The 17735-nt window shown below is 36.9% G+C and overlaps 1 protein-coding gene across 8 annotated transcripts in view; it reads left to right on the top strand.

Moving 5' to 3' along the window:
• Positions 1-17735, top strand: part of Kcnip4 (potassium voltage-gated channel interacting protein 4) — a 1050293-nt gene that overhangs the window by 1016970 nt on the left and 15588 nt on the right. For all 8 annotated transcript variants that reach the window (XM_078021133.1, XM_078021129.1, XM_005318924.3 and 5 more), the window contains 2 exons: positions 1522-1591; positions 9916-9986. In XM_078021133.1, the coding sequence (XP_077877259.1) occupies positions 1522-1591; positions 9916-9986 (141 nt within the window). The remainder of the gene's footprint in view (positions 1-1521; positions 1592-9915; positions 9987-17735) is intronic.

Genomic DNA, 17735 nt, shown 5'->3' with positions numbered 1-17735 from the left:
CAATAAATCTCCATTTCCATGTGTGAGAGGGTCCAGCTACAGGTGTTTATTTCCTCTTATAATTGTTCTGTTGTTGTCAACTAGATAGAGTTATTCGGTTAAACCTTGTGAGTCATTAGCTGTATACATACTACTCTTTTCCTTTTGAAAGATGTAGCTGTTAATTATCAATTTATTGATGTTTATTCATGGTTCAGTAGAGAAAAATAAATAGTTGATTTTTGTATATATACATGAAGAGAGAATTTTTAAGGAATTGACTCACATATTATAGAGGCTTGGCCAGTCCAAAATCTGCTGGAGGAGGCCAGCAGGCTACTTGCGATGAAAATCCAAAGATAACCTGCTGGTGAGCCAGACAGGGGGCCTGTTGCAGATGACCTCTGAAGGCTGTCTGCAGGAGAATTCCTTCTTGCTCTAGGAAGTCAGTCTATACTCTGTTCAGGCCCTCAAGTAACTAAGAGTCCCACCAACAATTTGTTTTACTACATCCACAGACTTAAATGCAAATCTCACCCATAAACACCACAGCATCATCCAAAATAATGCTTGGCCAAATACTTAGGCCCTGAGGCTCAGAGATGTGAGTACATAAAATTAACCCTCCTGTTTGGTCTGCTTGCTGGCGATTTAGCTCATTTGTATCCAGTTGTCTTTTCTTTGCTCCAACACTCTAGGTCCTTGGAGTCATCTAATATAAAACCTTGTAGGGATCTGGAAAGTCCCAAGTTTACCTTGATGCTTCCTCACTCTCTTGCCTAGTAACCAATTTCCAAGCTGGCTTTCATTTTGTCTTTTAGCTACCTAAGTCATGAATTTGTTATAATGATCCAATGAGAGAAAAACATATTGACAAGCTCTGTAAGGACAAATTCATATTGAAACTATCAGTTAAAATTGTTTGCACATCAAAGGTATGACCTTTAAACCATAAAAATGAGATAATTAACTGGCCTCTAAATGTTCAAAAATAGTTGGAGGCCGTCTGACTGAAGGTCACTTTTTTGCAAGAGCATCTCATTGTGTACTGGCAAACAATCACTAACTATTCCTACTTGAAGATTTTTGAGCCACCTTAGACCCAGAGTCTCAATTTTATTATTTGAACTCAAGATTAGGTGGGTTCAGATAATCTCAAGAGGATACAGAACCAAGATCCAGCAAAGTCCATATCATAAGCATTTTGCAGTATGTTGGTGGTATGAAAAACAATGCATTACTTATTACGTTAGTGATAATAAACACAATTGTTCTTAAGAGAACAGAGTGGTTTTGAATAGGTCAGACCTGCTTTGATGCTCAATACTCAAAGATACATACATTTGCAATATTGTTTTTTATTTTGTGAATACTGGAACAAGGAGAAGTTTACAGCATGCTTTTTATTATCTTGATTGTAATGCATGGATGGTTTCCTTTCCTGGTGCAGTTTTGCACGGCAGACAGTTCTGTTTTAAAATGTGCAAAAAAATCAGTTTTATGAACACTTTGCTCATATCGCTTCTCTGCCACTTTCTCTAGGAATGCCCCAGTGGTGTTGTTAATGAAGAAACCTTCAAAGAGATTTACTCGCAGTTCTTTCCACAGGGAGGTAAGTACTTGTTAACACACTCTCACAGTTAGAATTATGTTTGCAATCTTGAGTTGGTTTAATCTTTCATCGCGTGACTCTACATTTTTAATCTTTATGTAAAATAATTAATACACAGCATACAAGTGCATACAATTTTTGGTGTATCATAGAAATGAGCTACTTACAAATTATCAAATATCTCAGAGGTTACTTTTCAGTTTAACACATGTTTTACTGTGTGCCTGTAGTACTATGGCTCACAAATATATGATGCTTTTAGGGGTCCTCAAAATGACACAAGGCTTTTTAAATTGCATTATAGTTCTCATTTGGTTTCTTAACAAAGTTAGGGCAAATGTAATTATCCTCAGTTTACAGACATTATGTCTGGGGCTTAGAGAATTCAAACAGTTTGCTCAGACTCACACAGCTACTCAGTGGCAGACCTGGGCTATAACCTAGATTTTTCTGTGGACTTTTTTTTTTTTTTTTTGGTACTGTGGATTAAACTCAGAGGATCATAATCACTAAGTCACATCCCCAGATTTTTTTGTTTTATTTTGAGACAGAGTCTCACTAAGTTACTTAGGGCCTTTCTTAGTTGCTGAGGCTGGACTCAAACTTGCAATTCTCCCATCTTGGCCTCCCAAGTCATTGAGATCATAGGCGTGCACCACTGTGCCCAACTCAGGTGCACTTTTCTGTCCCTTTTTCCTTTCAGTAATACTTAACTATGACCTCCTCCCCATCTGAGAAAGTTAATATTTTAATTGGAAAGAAAAATGTGAGGATGGTATAATGATGTCATGCCCGCTAGAGATGAGTGAAGAGATTGTTTGCTGTTGGATCTGACAGTTCTTCTTCAGTTACCCAACAGATGCCCATCATATCACCTAGCTAACTGTATGCTCAGCCATGTGTGAGGTACTACTAATGTAAGAGGAATGGGAGGAATCAGATGTGGTACCTGCCCCAAAGTGTGTTAGACAGTAGTCTACAGGAGCAGAAGGACAATGTCCATGTAAAGTATCAATGTAAAGATGGAGATAATAAATAGTAGAATGGGAGCTTAGAGTAGGCGAGATGAGATCCCAGGAAGAACAGAGAGGAAGTAGAGAGAGGTTGTCCAGGTGCCTTGAACGTGGGCTGAAATTGACGCCATTTTAAAGTATTGGATATATTCCTGGCTCTGGCATGCCTTACCCTCATCATCCAACAAACCATTTTTATTTATAAGGACACTGAGATACAAAAAGATCACTTCATTCCCAAGGTATCTAGTCTGTCGTTTCCTCATCTTACCTTTCAGGAGAACTTTCCTAGCTCAGTGTGATGTCTTCCAGCTTCAAAAGGTAGCAGGGATGCTCTAGGCAAATGTAGAGAAAGATAGGGGCACAGCCTAAAAACAAAGGTACAAATCTTTAGGAAACTGACAGAACTGGGGTGTGGACTTGAGATGAAATGTAATAGTTATGGATTCCATAATAAGAAACAGGAACTTTTCCCTTGAGGTGATGCAAAGGCACTGATGGGTTGAAGTCAGAGGTGCTATGGTCAAAATTTGTTTTAGATACATTCCATGATAGCTCTCTGGAGGATTGATGTGACGTAAGCAACATCACAGACAGGATGCAAAGCAAGGTCTTTAACTAGGACACACACAGTAGGATTAGGAAGTAGGGAAAGATCACAGGCATTTAAATTACTTAAACTGGCAGAGCCTATTCATTGATTGACTTTTTATGGTAGAAAGAGATGAAGAGAAGAGTGTGTGATAACTTTCAGAATTCTGTCCTGGGCACCAGGTAACAAGTTACATAAGGAGTAGATGATTACAATTTTGGACACATTACACTTGTGGTATCTGTGGGGATTTAGTATCAACAAGGATCTGGTAGAAACCTGAGGTTCTATTGAAAGAGATGGAGATCTGGGAATTATTAACCATGAAGTGGTGGCTAATGATGTGGCCATGATATGGGTGAGGTGACTGAGAGAAGTATAGAAAGCAGGGAGTCAGCCTTGAAGCCCAGAGCACATGTTAAGACCTGGAGAAAGAAAAGGAAACTGTGAAGGAGACAGAGAACAAACAGTCAAAAAAATTGGTAGTTCAGAAATTAAGAGAATAGAGACATTAAACTCTGTAGCCAAGAGGTCCAGGGGGGGTGAAGATTGGGAGGTATTCTTGGGACATGGCAACAGGGAGGTCATTGTTTGTAAGATCATGGCAGCTTGAACAAGAAAGTTAGGTGGGGCACAGACAGAAGCCACGCTGAAGAAGGCAAAAGGATAAATGAGAAGGGAGAAAATAGAGACAAGGGGTAGAGACAGCACTTACAGGAAACTTGGCTGGGAGAGTGAGGTGATGAGGAGGAAGTAAATGACAGCCGTGTCAGCCATAGGCAGACATAGGTAGAAGAATTTATTTTTTTTTAATATAGGGAAGGATGGAACTTGTTTATATACAGAGAAGGAGCTTATAAAGAGCCATATGCTAACAGCTTACAACAGGAGGTTGATAATAAGTAGAATTAAAATCTTGATGGGAGATAATGGCATAGGGTAGAATGAGACAGGATCAGGAATCTAGGGAGAAGACTTCACCCTTAGAAGGAAGGGGACCATCTGGTCCTTTATTTGACCTTTACTCAACATAACAGGCAACCATTGCTTCTCTCTCTGTGCCCAAACTAGACTTTGCCATTAACTTTGCTATCACCTTTTAAAATTGCTGTTTACCATGGAGTCACCCTTATCTCCTGCCAAATTAACTTCAGTGGTCTCTGAAATATTCTCCTAGGTTCTGACATCTCTTCCCACAACAATGGTCAGTGCTCAAAATGAGCCAGAATCACCCGGTTACATGGCAGGTCAGATCATGTCACTGCTCTGCTCAAAATCTTCCCTCCTTTCAGAGCATAGGCAATAACCTGAATCATGATCATTGATCTCTTGCGCCTTAGTCTTTCCCATCTCCCCCCTTGACTCATCCCAATTCAGCCACACTGGCCTCCTTGCCTTCTACTCACATATCAATCATGACGCTGCTGCCATCTATTTATAAATTATTTAAAACATGAATTTTTTAATAAAATCATTTTTATTAGCTGTCTGCCAACATATTGGTAGGTATTGCTATCAAAGCTCCTACAAAAAAAAAAGGAAATCTTAGTTACTTTTTGATTATTTCAAAAAAGGTTATTACATGCTACAAATTGGATATGGTTCCACATTAAAATTTTATCTTTCTTTGAAAGACAACATTTCCACATAAGAGAATATCTACCGAAGCAGGGAACATGTACTTTGCAAAGGATTCTTGTTATAAAATCCAAAGGGATTTACAGAAAATCACTTTTGTTCTCTTAAAAATTCTTTGATTATTTATGTTAATTGAATGCATAAATCTAAGAGTACTAGGTATCTTTGACAGGAATGAAATATCTTAAAGAATAATGACTTACAATTTGTATGCATGATATTAATTTTTAAAATTTTATCTTACACTGATGCTAGCTAGCACAGGAAACATGTCCTAATGAAGAACACGGTCTTGAATGGCAGGCAAATTCATGTCACACCATCTTCCTACTTCCATGGGGCCATTGTTTATTCAGGTTGGTGGTCTGAAAGCAACAGGTTTATGGCATTATGAACAGTAACACCGATGTGTGGGTAAATCCCAATATCTCTATACTTCTTCCATGACAAAAATGCTTTATCTTTTGTACAGAGTCCTCCATGCAATTTGTATTGTGTCCATCTGTACTGTGTCTAGCTTTAAGCTCTCTCTAAGGCTTAGTGAGACAGTTTACCAAGCATAGCTTGCTTGGTGTTCTGGATATTGGCATAACTGTATTGAACACTTTCTAGAAGTGTTCTAGAAAGCCTACTAGAAAGCAAACAATAGGAAAAGACTTGAGGGCATTATTGCCTGTGTGGTTACTTTTCCACCATCACATATCACAGAAGCTTCAGTGTACAAACTCTTGGCTCAAGACACATTTCAAAATCCCATGAAAATTGGAGTTTCTGACTATTCTTGCTTATGTTGTAGGAAATTTGCACTTACTTTAGCTACACTGGTTCCTTATTAATAGCTATTAAATGAATGAATAAATGAGCTCAAGTCAGAGGAACATGTCAGGAAATATTCATTGAGCAGCGCTATGTACAAAGGACTCAAGGCACTTGAACTTAGATGAGTGCTATGAAAATAAATTTAAAAGAAAACTCCACTCACTGAATATGTTCCTTACTCTAAGACAATATCTCTAGCAATTTAGAGTGATTTATGGAAGACAATTGTGTGTTGTATGTGCTGGAGGCTGAATCCTTGCTAGACTAAATATGTGCTGTGTCACTGAACTGCACCTCCAGTCCTAGAGGACTTATTGACAGAAACTACTATTTATGCATAATAACCTGCCTTACCATAGTAATAATTCTATGAATTGTATTCTTAAATGCATTAAGCTAATTTTGTACCTTGTGCTTGAATTCATATAGGAGCAAGGGTTTAGTGTGAGAAAAATCATCCAAAATTATTTCAATCCACAAACCAGAGACATGATCATCATTCAAGAATTAGATGTGAGCCAGGCACAGTGGTTCACATCTGTAATCCCAGCAGCTCATGAGGCTGAGGCTGGAGGATTACAAGTTCAAAGCCAGCCTCAGCAACTTAGCGAGACCCTGTCTTAGAATAAAATATAAAAAGGATTGGGGATGTAGCTCAGTGGTTAAGCACTCCTGGCTTCAATCTCTTGTGCCAAAACAATAAGAATAATTAGTTTTAAAGTTTCCTCAGAAAATGAGGAATGGAACCATCATATGACCCCTGTCCCACTCCTTGATATTTTTCCAAAAACATCTAAAATCCACATACTATAGCAATGTAGCCACTTCAATGTTTATAGCAGCACAATTCACAACAGTAAAATTATGGAAACAACCCAGATGCCCATCAATAGATGAATGGATTAAGAAAATGTGATATATACAACACTGAGATAATGTGAATACAAAGTAGTTTATTTTTTCTGGGCCTCAAGTCATTCTTCTAGAAAATGTGGAAATCAGACCAAAGACATTTTTCTGTTTTTTCCCCCTATTTTTAGTGTTCTTTACTTCAGAGTTGGTAATGAAATGCCTTCATTTCATTACCAACTTTACTATTTAGAAACTAGCTGACCTTCTTAAGTCACTAAAAGTACCTGCACCTATTTTTCACTTTTGTTAAAAGTAGATAATTTGATAAATGGCATCTTAAGATCTCATCCTACCCTAAGAGTCTATTAATTTTGTTTCCCAACTATAAATTTTAGACATATACTTTTAATCTCCCCAATACAATCATAAGAGTCAGAGACAATTTCAGCATGTCCATTTCAGTGATTATTTTTATGATATAAGGAGGTGTGAACAAAAAAGACCATCAAGACATGTGGGGAGAAGGGAGATCATTGCTGTCTTTTAAACCTTCAACTGCACTGGAACCTAGAATTCAGGACACCAGTTATTCATCTGGTTAAAAATAGTTTACCATTTACCGTGTGCCTGGAAAGAACAGAGTAAGGTGAAGCCAAGGTGCACAAGCTCCTGTAGTCTTTTCGCTATATCCACTTCCCTGCCAGGCTCCTCCCTCTTGCTCAATCAAAGCTAGGAGCCTCACTACTTTTCTTTAAACATTTTCACTACTTGCCTGAAAAAAACCCAGACTCCATCAGAAGGCTCATTTATTTTTTACTGGCCTTTATTGAGCGTGAAATTGCATCAGATTAGAACTCCAGTCACCTAGGCGCAAAACAGAGGCTTCACAAAAATAGGAAGTGTTCTAAGTGAAAAAAGGTTGAAAGAAATTTGACCACACTTGTAAAGATAGTTAAATAAGAGTGGCTTGTTCATGAAAGAATAATAATAGCTAATATTTCTACTATTTAATAGATACCTAGAACTACTCCAAATGATGCACATTTATTATCTCCTTTAAACTTCATGACATATCTATGAAATATATACTGTTATTAGAACTTTGTTGAAGAGAAGGACACTGACTCAGAGAGATGTTGGCTTGCCCAAGATCACAGAGTGAATCCCTAGTAAAGCTGAGATTAAAATTCAGGTAGTCTGACTTCACTACACTATTAACAAAAACCATCTACATGATAAATCTAGGATGTAAATCAGGCTTAACTTCAAGGAGAATTGCAAAAGTCCATTGACAAGAACAAAAAGTCCTCTGTAACATATTAGTGTAAACCTTGAAAGCGTCATTGCCATTCATCAAGATTAAAACTAGAGAAATCACATTGAGAAGAATAGTAATTATCATCTGCCTATATTCTCTTGTTTTTTAAGTTTAAAAAAATTGCAAGCATCATCTGTTCTGAGCCATTATTCATGGTGAGTTCTGCTAGCTGGGGTAAAGATGTTTACCTTGATTGTAAAAACAGGGTAACAAGAGACTTGCTTAATGAGGCCCGTTATAAAATATGCAAAATCGCTTCTTTTTTTTTCCTCTCCCCTAAAATAAATTTAACATAGGGCCTATCAACTCACATCTCCAGAGGGCACTAAATAGTTTAAGAAGTCTGTGAAAGAGTACTATTGAGAGCAGAAAACTTTGCAAAGAAGAACAGGCTGCCAATTCTTGATTACTCTGCAGTGAAACTTCCCAACAATAGCTCTAAGTAGAATGCAATTAAACCCTTGGTCCCACATACAAAAAAACAACAACAAAAAAATCTCTTCCTGCAATCAATCAATACTAGATGCACACATACTCTAGACATAATGGTTTCACATATTATTTAGATCCAATTATGGTGCCTGATTAGTTCACTGAAATCCATGTTAATAATTTATGATTCCTCATATTATATTTAATGTTCAGAGATGAGAGAAGATGTCACCATAATTCTGAGAAACTGAGTGTAGAGCTGACTGTATGAAATGTGTAGAGTTGACTGAGGTGAAGCAGTCAGGAAAAACAACCCCTAAGGAGGCCATGGTCCCAGAGACCATAGGAAGAGTCTGGATTTTTTCTGAAAGGTGTAAACATGTTTCAAGAAGGGCCATGATGCTGTTCACTTTGACTGGGCAAGAGCAGGCACTCCCCCCCAAAAATGGGTTGTCTGTCCTATCTTTGATTTGGGAAAGACAATTCTCTACTCATTCTACTCTGACTTAGTTCTTGACAGCCTTCAAAAAACAATTCATAAAGTAAAAAGTGAATAGAAGTTAGATTAAATACCAGTAAGAATTAAAGTTAAAAGTCATAAAATAAAAGTGCGATTTTAAACAGAAGATATAAGGCTTGAGCCAATGAGCTGAAAGGTCAGATTTTTTAAAAAGATAACAAAGGTTGAGACAAAAGGCTAAAACCCATGAGAAGAAACATTTAAACTAATCATGTAAATTTGATCAAGGGTCAAGCAAAAAAGCACTTAAAATGAAAACTGACACTAAGAAAAGAAAACAATAAGGAAAAATAAACTTTCAAAATGAAAAAAAAAATAGAGATTAGAGAAACAAAGCAGTAACAGGAGACAAAGGAGGGAGGAAAAACACAGAGGAAGAACTGGGTTTTACAGGGATTCTGTGTCCTGAGTCATGACAGTTTCCAACCTGTCCATATTGTCCATCATTACCCAGAGCCTCAAATGCCACCCAGGACTCCGATGGAGTAGGGGCTCCCCGTGGAATGTAGCTGCAGGCAACAGGACATCTTGGACACCTCCAATAGACTTCCAACTTGGCCATAGAACTTCCAAGTCACCATTGTCCCCAGTTCATCAGCCAATCTTGCAGGCTGCAGGCCATCCTCAGAGCCTCCAAGCTGCCAACTTACTTTTTGATGGTGTGACTTTGAGCAAGTTTTTCAACCTCCCTGAGTCTTCAGAATACCTTTACCTGAGTTGTAAACACGAAGAAAGTACGATTAATGACAAGTAATAGCAATTCACCACTATCACCTTACTTGTATTCTTGTGACTTTACTTATAGAGAGAGTCTCAGCCATGCACAAAGCAATGCCTCAATGTATCCTTCTTTATCTTCACAGCCCCAGTGACACCATTATTCAGACACATGTTAGGATCAGAGAATTTCCAGCAAGAGGCTCACAGAGAACATCTGTCACCTATGGCTTCTGTATGGGGTTCAATCCATGAATCTCAAGTTTCAGTCCTCTATCGAGAGAGAGGAGACAGCTGGGAAGAAAACATGAACTATGGAAGAGGGGATTGATTGTCCTGAGTACAGGGAGGCTTGGACCTTCTAGCCAAGTCTTCTGTGGCAACTAAACACTGACCTAATGGTGTTCCCTTTCTATATTTCAGACTCTACAACGTATGCACATTTTCTGTTCAATGCATTCGATACGGACCACAATGGCGCTGTGAGTTTTGAGGTAAGCTGTAGACTCTTTTTACATTGTTTGACCTAAGACATCCTGAAAGGGATTTCAGTCTTTTCAGTAGGAAAACTTGAATTTGGTGATTTGATCATTTTTGAGCAGAGGGGAAAAGCCCTAGATCATCTCATTTCTCTCATTGAATTGCTAAGAAGCTGTCCTTATCTTTCAAAAGGCTTACAAATTACAACCCATATTTAGCTTATTTTCCAGTTTGTATAAGGCTTTGCTCAATTGCAAGAGAACAGAAGGCAAGTGATTTAACTAACATTTACTGAGGGGTACTCAGGTTCAGTTACTTTTGTCTGCCCTGGAAATACAAAGATGATAAAGTCAAACCCTGCTGTGGAAGGCATGTTAGAAGAACAGAAAATACATACAGAAAAATGTTATATTCAACCACACTGACAAGGTTATAAATAAATTTCCTTTCTAATAACAAATTTGAAGTGACCTGTAGAGAAAGTATGTAATTTTGTTCATGAAATGGTGTATGACCATCCAGGAAAATTTGCATATGTGAATATATATGCTAAGTGAATATTCTATATATATATTCATATATATATATTATAGATATATAGATATCTATAAATATATCTATAGGAATATTTATAGATATATTAATAGATGCTTACATATTTATAAATATATATATTTAGATGTATAGATATTTGTAGATATATTTATATGTATGGAGGCATTTAGATATTTAGATATAGATGATACCTATAGATATATAGATATTTAAATAAAGATGTGTAGTCACTATACAGAGAGATGAGATAATTCATATTCTTCCTGTGGAACATAGCAGATCAAAAAAGTAATATACTTACATCTAGTGATAGGAGAATAAACTAAATATTAACTCTGACCACCTGTGAAGACTTTCATTTGGGTTATGAGTAGAATATGTATCTCATCCATTTGCTTGAGTTCTGAATATCTGTGCTTGGTCACTGGGCAGTAGACATCCATTTTTAACTTTGTAATTTCGGTTTCTCTCAGGAAAAAATAGATGGTTAGATAAAGATGTCTGTGTCTATTTACAGTGAAAATGAGGCAATTTGGGGGATAAATGTGATGGACAATGAGGGAGGATGCAGGTTCCACACAGGCCGAATTTCTAGTGACAGCTATGGCAACAGGAAGCCGATGATGGAATGAGACCAGCAAGGAGAAGGTACTAGTGGCAGAGCCTGCCCAGACAGATCAATGAACTAAGTCTCAAAGAAACAGCAGAAGCTGGTCAAGAGAACAAAGATGGCGGGAAGCTATGGAGCAGGTGGCTGAGGTCCAACAGAGTACATCAAGCTTGAAGGAAGAGAAAGCATTTGCAAATCATGGGAAGACAGAATACAAATGAGAGAGCCAGAGGAAAAGTGTGGAAGGAGGTGCAGGCAGGGCCTGACAAGTCTTAGGCAGGATGCTGCAAGGAGGTTGCACTGTCTTGCAGGAGATGAAGCACTGCTAAGGAAACGGCAGCAGGAGTGTTCACGTATCAGAGCATTTTCATTCCAGGATTCCACACAGAAGAGGTGAAAGGACGAACTGCAGTTTAAGGCATTGAGGATCAGGAGTGGACACAATCGATTGATATTAAAATGAAATCACTAGACAAAAAGATCTGTCATGTTTAGGAGAAGTAAACTTAATTTGGAAAGCTCTTCGGATACAAGGACTATTAAGGTGTCAAAAAAAAAAAGAAACGAAAAGGAAAAGAAAGAAAGTAAAATAAATAAATAAATAAATGAGCCTCCTGGGATATTGATCAGTGGTCTAGGGGGAGAACTGTCAGGTGCATCAAAGCATCTCCTCACACATACTCCTTGAAGACTGTGGGCCCAAATAGCATCATTTGACCAAGAAATACCACTGGTAAAAGAAGAAGCTGGCAGGGGCTAGAGGTGTAAGCTAAGAAGTTAAGACAGGAGGATGGGTCAGCATGGAGCAGCAGTTAGTGGAGGAAGAGTCGACAGTGTGAGAATGTCCTAAGTGCCAATCCCCTGTAACATTTCATCCGCTGATGACAGCTTAGTCTGCCATCTCCTTGCTGGTCCCATTCCATCATCTGCCTCCTGTTGCCATATCTGTCACTAGAAATTTGGCCTGTGTGTAACCTCTACCTGCCCTCAGTCTCCACCACATTTATCCCCCAAATTGGCCTCATTTTGACTGTAAGTAGACACAGACATCTTTATCTAACCATGTAACTATTTTTCTGAGAGAAACTGGAATTACAAAGTCAAGACTAAGCTAATAATATCCTATTAATGTTTACTGTACTTTGTGCATAAGATTAATTCTAATAATAGCCTTAGTTAACTTTAATAGGGAAGTCAAAGCTTCCAGTTTACAGAGGTTGAGAAGGGCAAAAACTACTAGTTATTTCATTTCTTGAAATAGTTTATGCTTCAGAAATATACCATTGATTTTCTATAACACTTTTATCCAATTTTACCTGTAAATTCAGTCTGATGTTAATAATGTGGGAATATGCATAGCACTGCTGTTATAATGTTTATGTAAAATACCAGTAATTATGATAAATGTTGATTATAATTTGGGAAATTAGTCATAATGGTTATAGGTATGCATGTAGGTACAATGCTTTTTCTTTTAAAGGCAAACAAAAGGCTACATTAATAAATATTGAGTCAAAACCAACATGAGGCCATTGCAGTTATTTTTCTAAGTTGACTACCTACTTGCAAAGTTTCTTGGAAGCAGAAATGATTGGGGAAGGATGATGTTATGAGGAGCAACACTATATTCTTGCAATGGCAGAGGAACTGCTTGGATTCTAAGATATTAGGAAATAGAAGTTTTCCACTTAATTTAAACCTGAAGGGCAGAATGAATAAATCAGGAAGGACCCTGGATTTAAGTCTGATTGGATCTAATCTCCACTTTGCCACCAAGTGGGCTGAGTATTTTAACACTTGGCCTCATTGTTCATATCAGTAAGACATCAGCAACCCAGATAACTTCACTGAATAATGGAAGAATGGAAAAGTAATAAAGTCATTAAAGGTCTTGGTTCTGTGCCTTGTGTCAAGTATGTATTTGATATCTATTAGATGTTAACAATAAAATATAACTTAGAGACTTTTCTAGCAAATATAGATAATAATGATGTTGGTCATCATATTACATAGTGATGACCTGTCTTTGAATGTATTCAAGCAACTGCTAGGTGACCATTCTGTCTGCAACATGATGAAAGATAGCTCTACCTCTGGTTATAATAAGCATTTATGTTATTATTTGCCTAAAATATCATTAACAATAGTAGTAGCTATACAACAATAATACTAATTGATGCTTGAATGAAGCATCCCAAAGGAATGAATTAGCATTCATTATGTTTGGCATCCTATTGAGAAATTACATAATACTAATTTGTTTAATCCTTCTAGGTATTGCTAATATGCTCTTTTTAGCAAATGAGAAAAGTGAATCACAGAGAATTTAAGCAACTTGTCACATTTACTCAGAAAGTAGGACCCAGGATTCACACCCAGGCAGTCTGGACCCAGATTGTGTTAAAGTATATATAGATCCCCAATACAGATCTCAATCCCTTATCCCCAAACCTTCTAACATGAAATCCTTTGAGCCAGAGGGATTTTATCTTTCAGAGCCTTTTATATTTTAGAACTGCAATAACACATACGCGCATGCGCGTACACACACATAAACACACACACGCGCGCACACACACACACACACACACACACACAATGGAAAGATAAATTAAATTAGAAATTGTTCCATGCCAATCAAGTTCAGGTTTTGGCAGTAATATTCACTAAAAGGAGTTTTAGTGTAGAATCACCATCTCTCTCTGCCTTTCCAGTGTTTTTTTTTTTAAGTTCATAATTTTTAAAAATAAATTGTAGATGAAAAATTTTACTTGTATTACTAGCTATGTGTTAGAGATAAGGAACCCCAAACTTACAGAAGTTGACCCAAACTTAGAGAGGTTGACTTGTCCAAAGTCATTGAGTTAAGTATACTGGAACCTGGATTGAATACCAGTTCTCCCAAAGTTTCTCAAACCTGTGATTTTTAAGGAGGGGCCAGAACACTTTTCTATAAAGGACTGAGTAGGGAGTTCTGTTGGCTCTGCAGGCCATATATCTTTTCATTTCCTTCTTTCTTTTAGAAAATATTTATCAAGCATTCCTACGTGCCAAACACTATTCAGAAGTTAGAGATATGTTAGTGAACACAAGAAATAAAAATATATGTCCTGGTGGAATTTGCTTTCGTCCATCCATGGCTAATTTCTATAGACTCCTTGCCTTGAGGGTTCCTTAACTTGGGTCCCCTCCCTATGACTCTGGTGATTCTTGAGGACTGTGTGGCTGCTGTGTGTGTTCTAGGTGCTTCTTGTTCCCTCTCATCCTGCCACCCACAAGTGATCAGCTTCTTCTGCCACAATCTCTCTGGCCTTCTACTTCCTGTGGATTCCAAGCGCTTATTCCTTCAATACCCTGTAGCACAGGCCGTAATGTTCAATGAAACATGCGGAGAGTACAAGATCACTGTAAGACGAGAGAAATGCATACAATAATATGTATATCGGTTCCTATAGTCAGAAAACCAGTCCCCTATTTTTTTGTTTTATAAAATTTGTTCTTTTTAGATATACATGACAGCAGAGTGCATTATAAAATATTTCAAACATGAAGGACATCTTATTTTAATTAGGATCCCATTCTTGTGGTTGTACATAATGTGGAGTTTCTCTGGTGTTGTACTTACATATGTACATAGGAAAGTTCTATCAGATTCATTCCACTGTCTTTCTTTTTCCATCCCCACTCCCTTCCATTCATTCGCCTTTGTCTATCTGATAAACTTCTATTCTTCCTCTTCACCCTCTTGCTGTGTGTTAGAATCTGCACATCAGAGAGAACATTAGACCCAAAGGTTTTGGGGATTGGATTATTTGACATAGCATGATAGTCTCTACATCTATCCATTGGCTAGCAAAAGTCATAAAGTCGTTTTATTTTTATAGCTAAGTAATACTCCATTGTGTATATGTACTGTGTTTTCTTTTTTTTTTCTCTATCCATTCATCTATTGAACGACACCTAGGTTAGCTCCATGGCTTAGTTCTTGTGAATTGTGCTGCTATAAACATTGATGTGGCTACATCACTGTAGTATGCTGATTTTAACTCTTTGGGATATAAACCAAGGAGTGGTATAACCAGATCAAATGGTGTTCTATTCCTAATTTTTTGAGTATTCATACTGCTTCCAGAGTGGTTGGAACAAATTACAGTCCCACCAACAATGTATAAGTGTGCCTTTTCCCTCACATCTTTGCCAACATTGATTGTTACTTATATTATTGATTGTTGTGATTTTGACTGTAGTATGCTGATTTTAACTTTTTGGGATATACACCAAGGAGTGGTATAACCAGATCAAATGGCATAAGATGGATCTGGGTATAATTTTAATTTGTATTCTCTAATTGATAGAGATGTTGAACATTTTTTCATGTATTTGTTGACCATTTGTGTTTTTTCTTCTGTGACATGCCCTTATTTTTTGCCCATTTATTGATTGGGTTTTTTGTTGTTGTTGTTGATGGTGGTGGTGATTTTTTTTTTTTTTGGAGTTCTTTATAAATCCTGAAAATTACTGCTCCGGGGTGCATGTGGCAAAGATTTTCTCCTATGCTATAGGATCTCTCTTCAGCTCTTGAATACTTCCTTTGCTGTGAAGGAGCTTTTTAGTTTGATACTGTTCCATTCATTAATTCTTGATTTTACTTCTTGAGCTTCAGTAGTTTTGTTGAAGAAGTAGGTTCCTAATCCAACATGATGGAGAGTTGGACCTACACTTTCTTTTAGTAGGTGCAGGGTCTCTGGTCTAATGTCTATATCCTTGACCTACTTTGAGTTGAGTTTTGTGCATGGTAAGAAATAGGAGTTAAATCTTATTCTGCTACATATGGATTTCCAGCTTACCTAGCACCAGTTATTGAAGAGGCGGTCTTTTCTCTAATGTATGCTTGTGCTACCTTTGTCTAGTATGATATAACTGTATTTATGTGGGTATATTTCTATGTATTATATTCTGTACCATTGGTCCACATGTCTGTTTTGGTGTCAATACCATGCTGTTTTTCTAACTATAGTTTGGTAGTATAATTTAAGGTCTGGTATTGTGATGCCTCCTACTTCACTTTTCTCACTAAGGACTGCTTTGGCTATTTTGGGACTCCAGGTTTTCCAAATGAATTTCATGATGGCTTTTTCTATTTCTATGAAGAACATCATTGGAACCTTAACAAGAATTGCACTAAATCTCTATAGTGCTTTTGGTAGCACGGCCATTTTGACAAAAATAATTCTGACTATTCAAGAACATGGGAGATCTTTCCATCTTCTAAGGTCTTTTTCAATTTCTTTCTCTGGTGTTCTGTAGTTTTCATTGTAGAGGTCTTTTATCTCCTTTTTGTTAAATTGATACCCAAGTTTTTTTTTAAGGATATTATGAATGGGATACTTTTCCTAATTTCTCTTTCAGCTGATTAATCATTGGTATATAGGAACACAATTGATTTATGAGTGTTAATTTTATATCCTGTTACTTTGTAGAATTTGTTTATGAGTTCTAGGAGTTTTCTGGTGGAGTTTTTTTGGTCTTCTAAATATAGAATCATGCCATCTGCAAATAGTGATGGTTTGAGCTCTTATTTTCCTATTCACATATCTTTCATTTTTTTCTTTTGCTTAATTGCTCTGGTTAGGGTTTCAAAGACTATGTTGAGTAGAAGTAATAAAAGAGGGCATCCCTGTCTTCTTCCAAATTTTAGGGGGAATGCTTTCAATTTTTCTCTGTTTAGAATGATGTTGGCCTTTAGTTTAATATGTATAGCTTTTATAATGTTGAGGTGTTCCTACTATCCCTAATTTTATAGTGTTTTGAACATGAATGGATGCTGTATGTTGTCATACACTTTCTCTGCATCTATTGATATAATCACTTTTTTTGTCTTTAAGTCTACAGATGTGGTGAATTTTGTTTATTAATTTCCATATGTCAAACCAACCTTGTATCCCTGGAATGAAATCCATTTGATCATGGGGCACTATTTTTTAAATATATTTTTGTATATGATTAGCCAGTATTTTATGAGGAATTTTTTCATCTATGGTCACTAGAGATATTGGTCTGAAGTTTTCTTTCCTTGATGTTTCTTGGTCTGGTTTTGGTATTAGTGTGATGCTAACTTTGAAGAATGAATTTAAAAGGGTTCCCTCCTTTCATATTACAAGGAATAATTTGAAAAAGATTGGTGCTAGTTCTTCTTGGAAAGTTTGGTAGAGGTCAGCTGAGAATCCATCTGGTCCTGGGCTTTTCTTTTTCGGTAGGCTTTTGATGGTGTCTTCTATTCTGTTGCTTGAAATTGAGCTTTTTAAATATTCTATGTCCTCCTGATTCAATTTTAGTGGCTCATATGACTCTAGAAATTTGTAGATGTCTTCAAGATTTTCTATTTTACTGGAGTATAAATTTTCAAAATAGTTTATGATTATCACCTATATTTCGGTAGTGTACATGATATTTCCTTTTTCATCTGGATTTATGTAATTTTTGTTTTGTTCCTCTTTATCTTGGTTAGCATGACTAAGGGTTTATCAATTTTATTTATTTTTTCAAATAATCAAATTTTTGTTTCATTTTGACTTTTTGAATTGTTTTTGTTTCAATT

Source organism: Ictidomys tridecemlineatus, chromosome 9, assembly GCF_052094955.1.
Source record: "Ictidomys tridecemlineatus isolate mIctTri1 chromosome 9, mIctTri1.hap1, whole genome shotgun sequence".
Taxonomy (NCBI): domain Eukaryota; kingdom Metazoa; phylum Chordata; class Mammalia; order Rodentia; family Sciuridae; genus Ictidomys; species Ictidomys tridecemlineatus.
The sequence above is the reverse complement of the archived record's forward strand: the minus strand, read 5'-3'. Positions and strand labels throughout refer to the sequence as shown.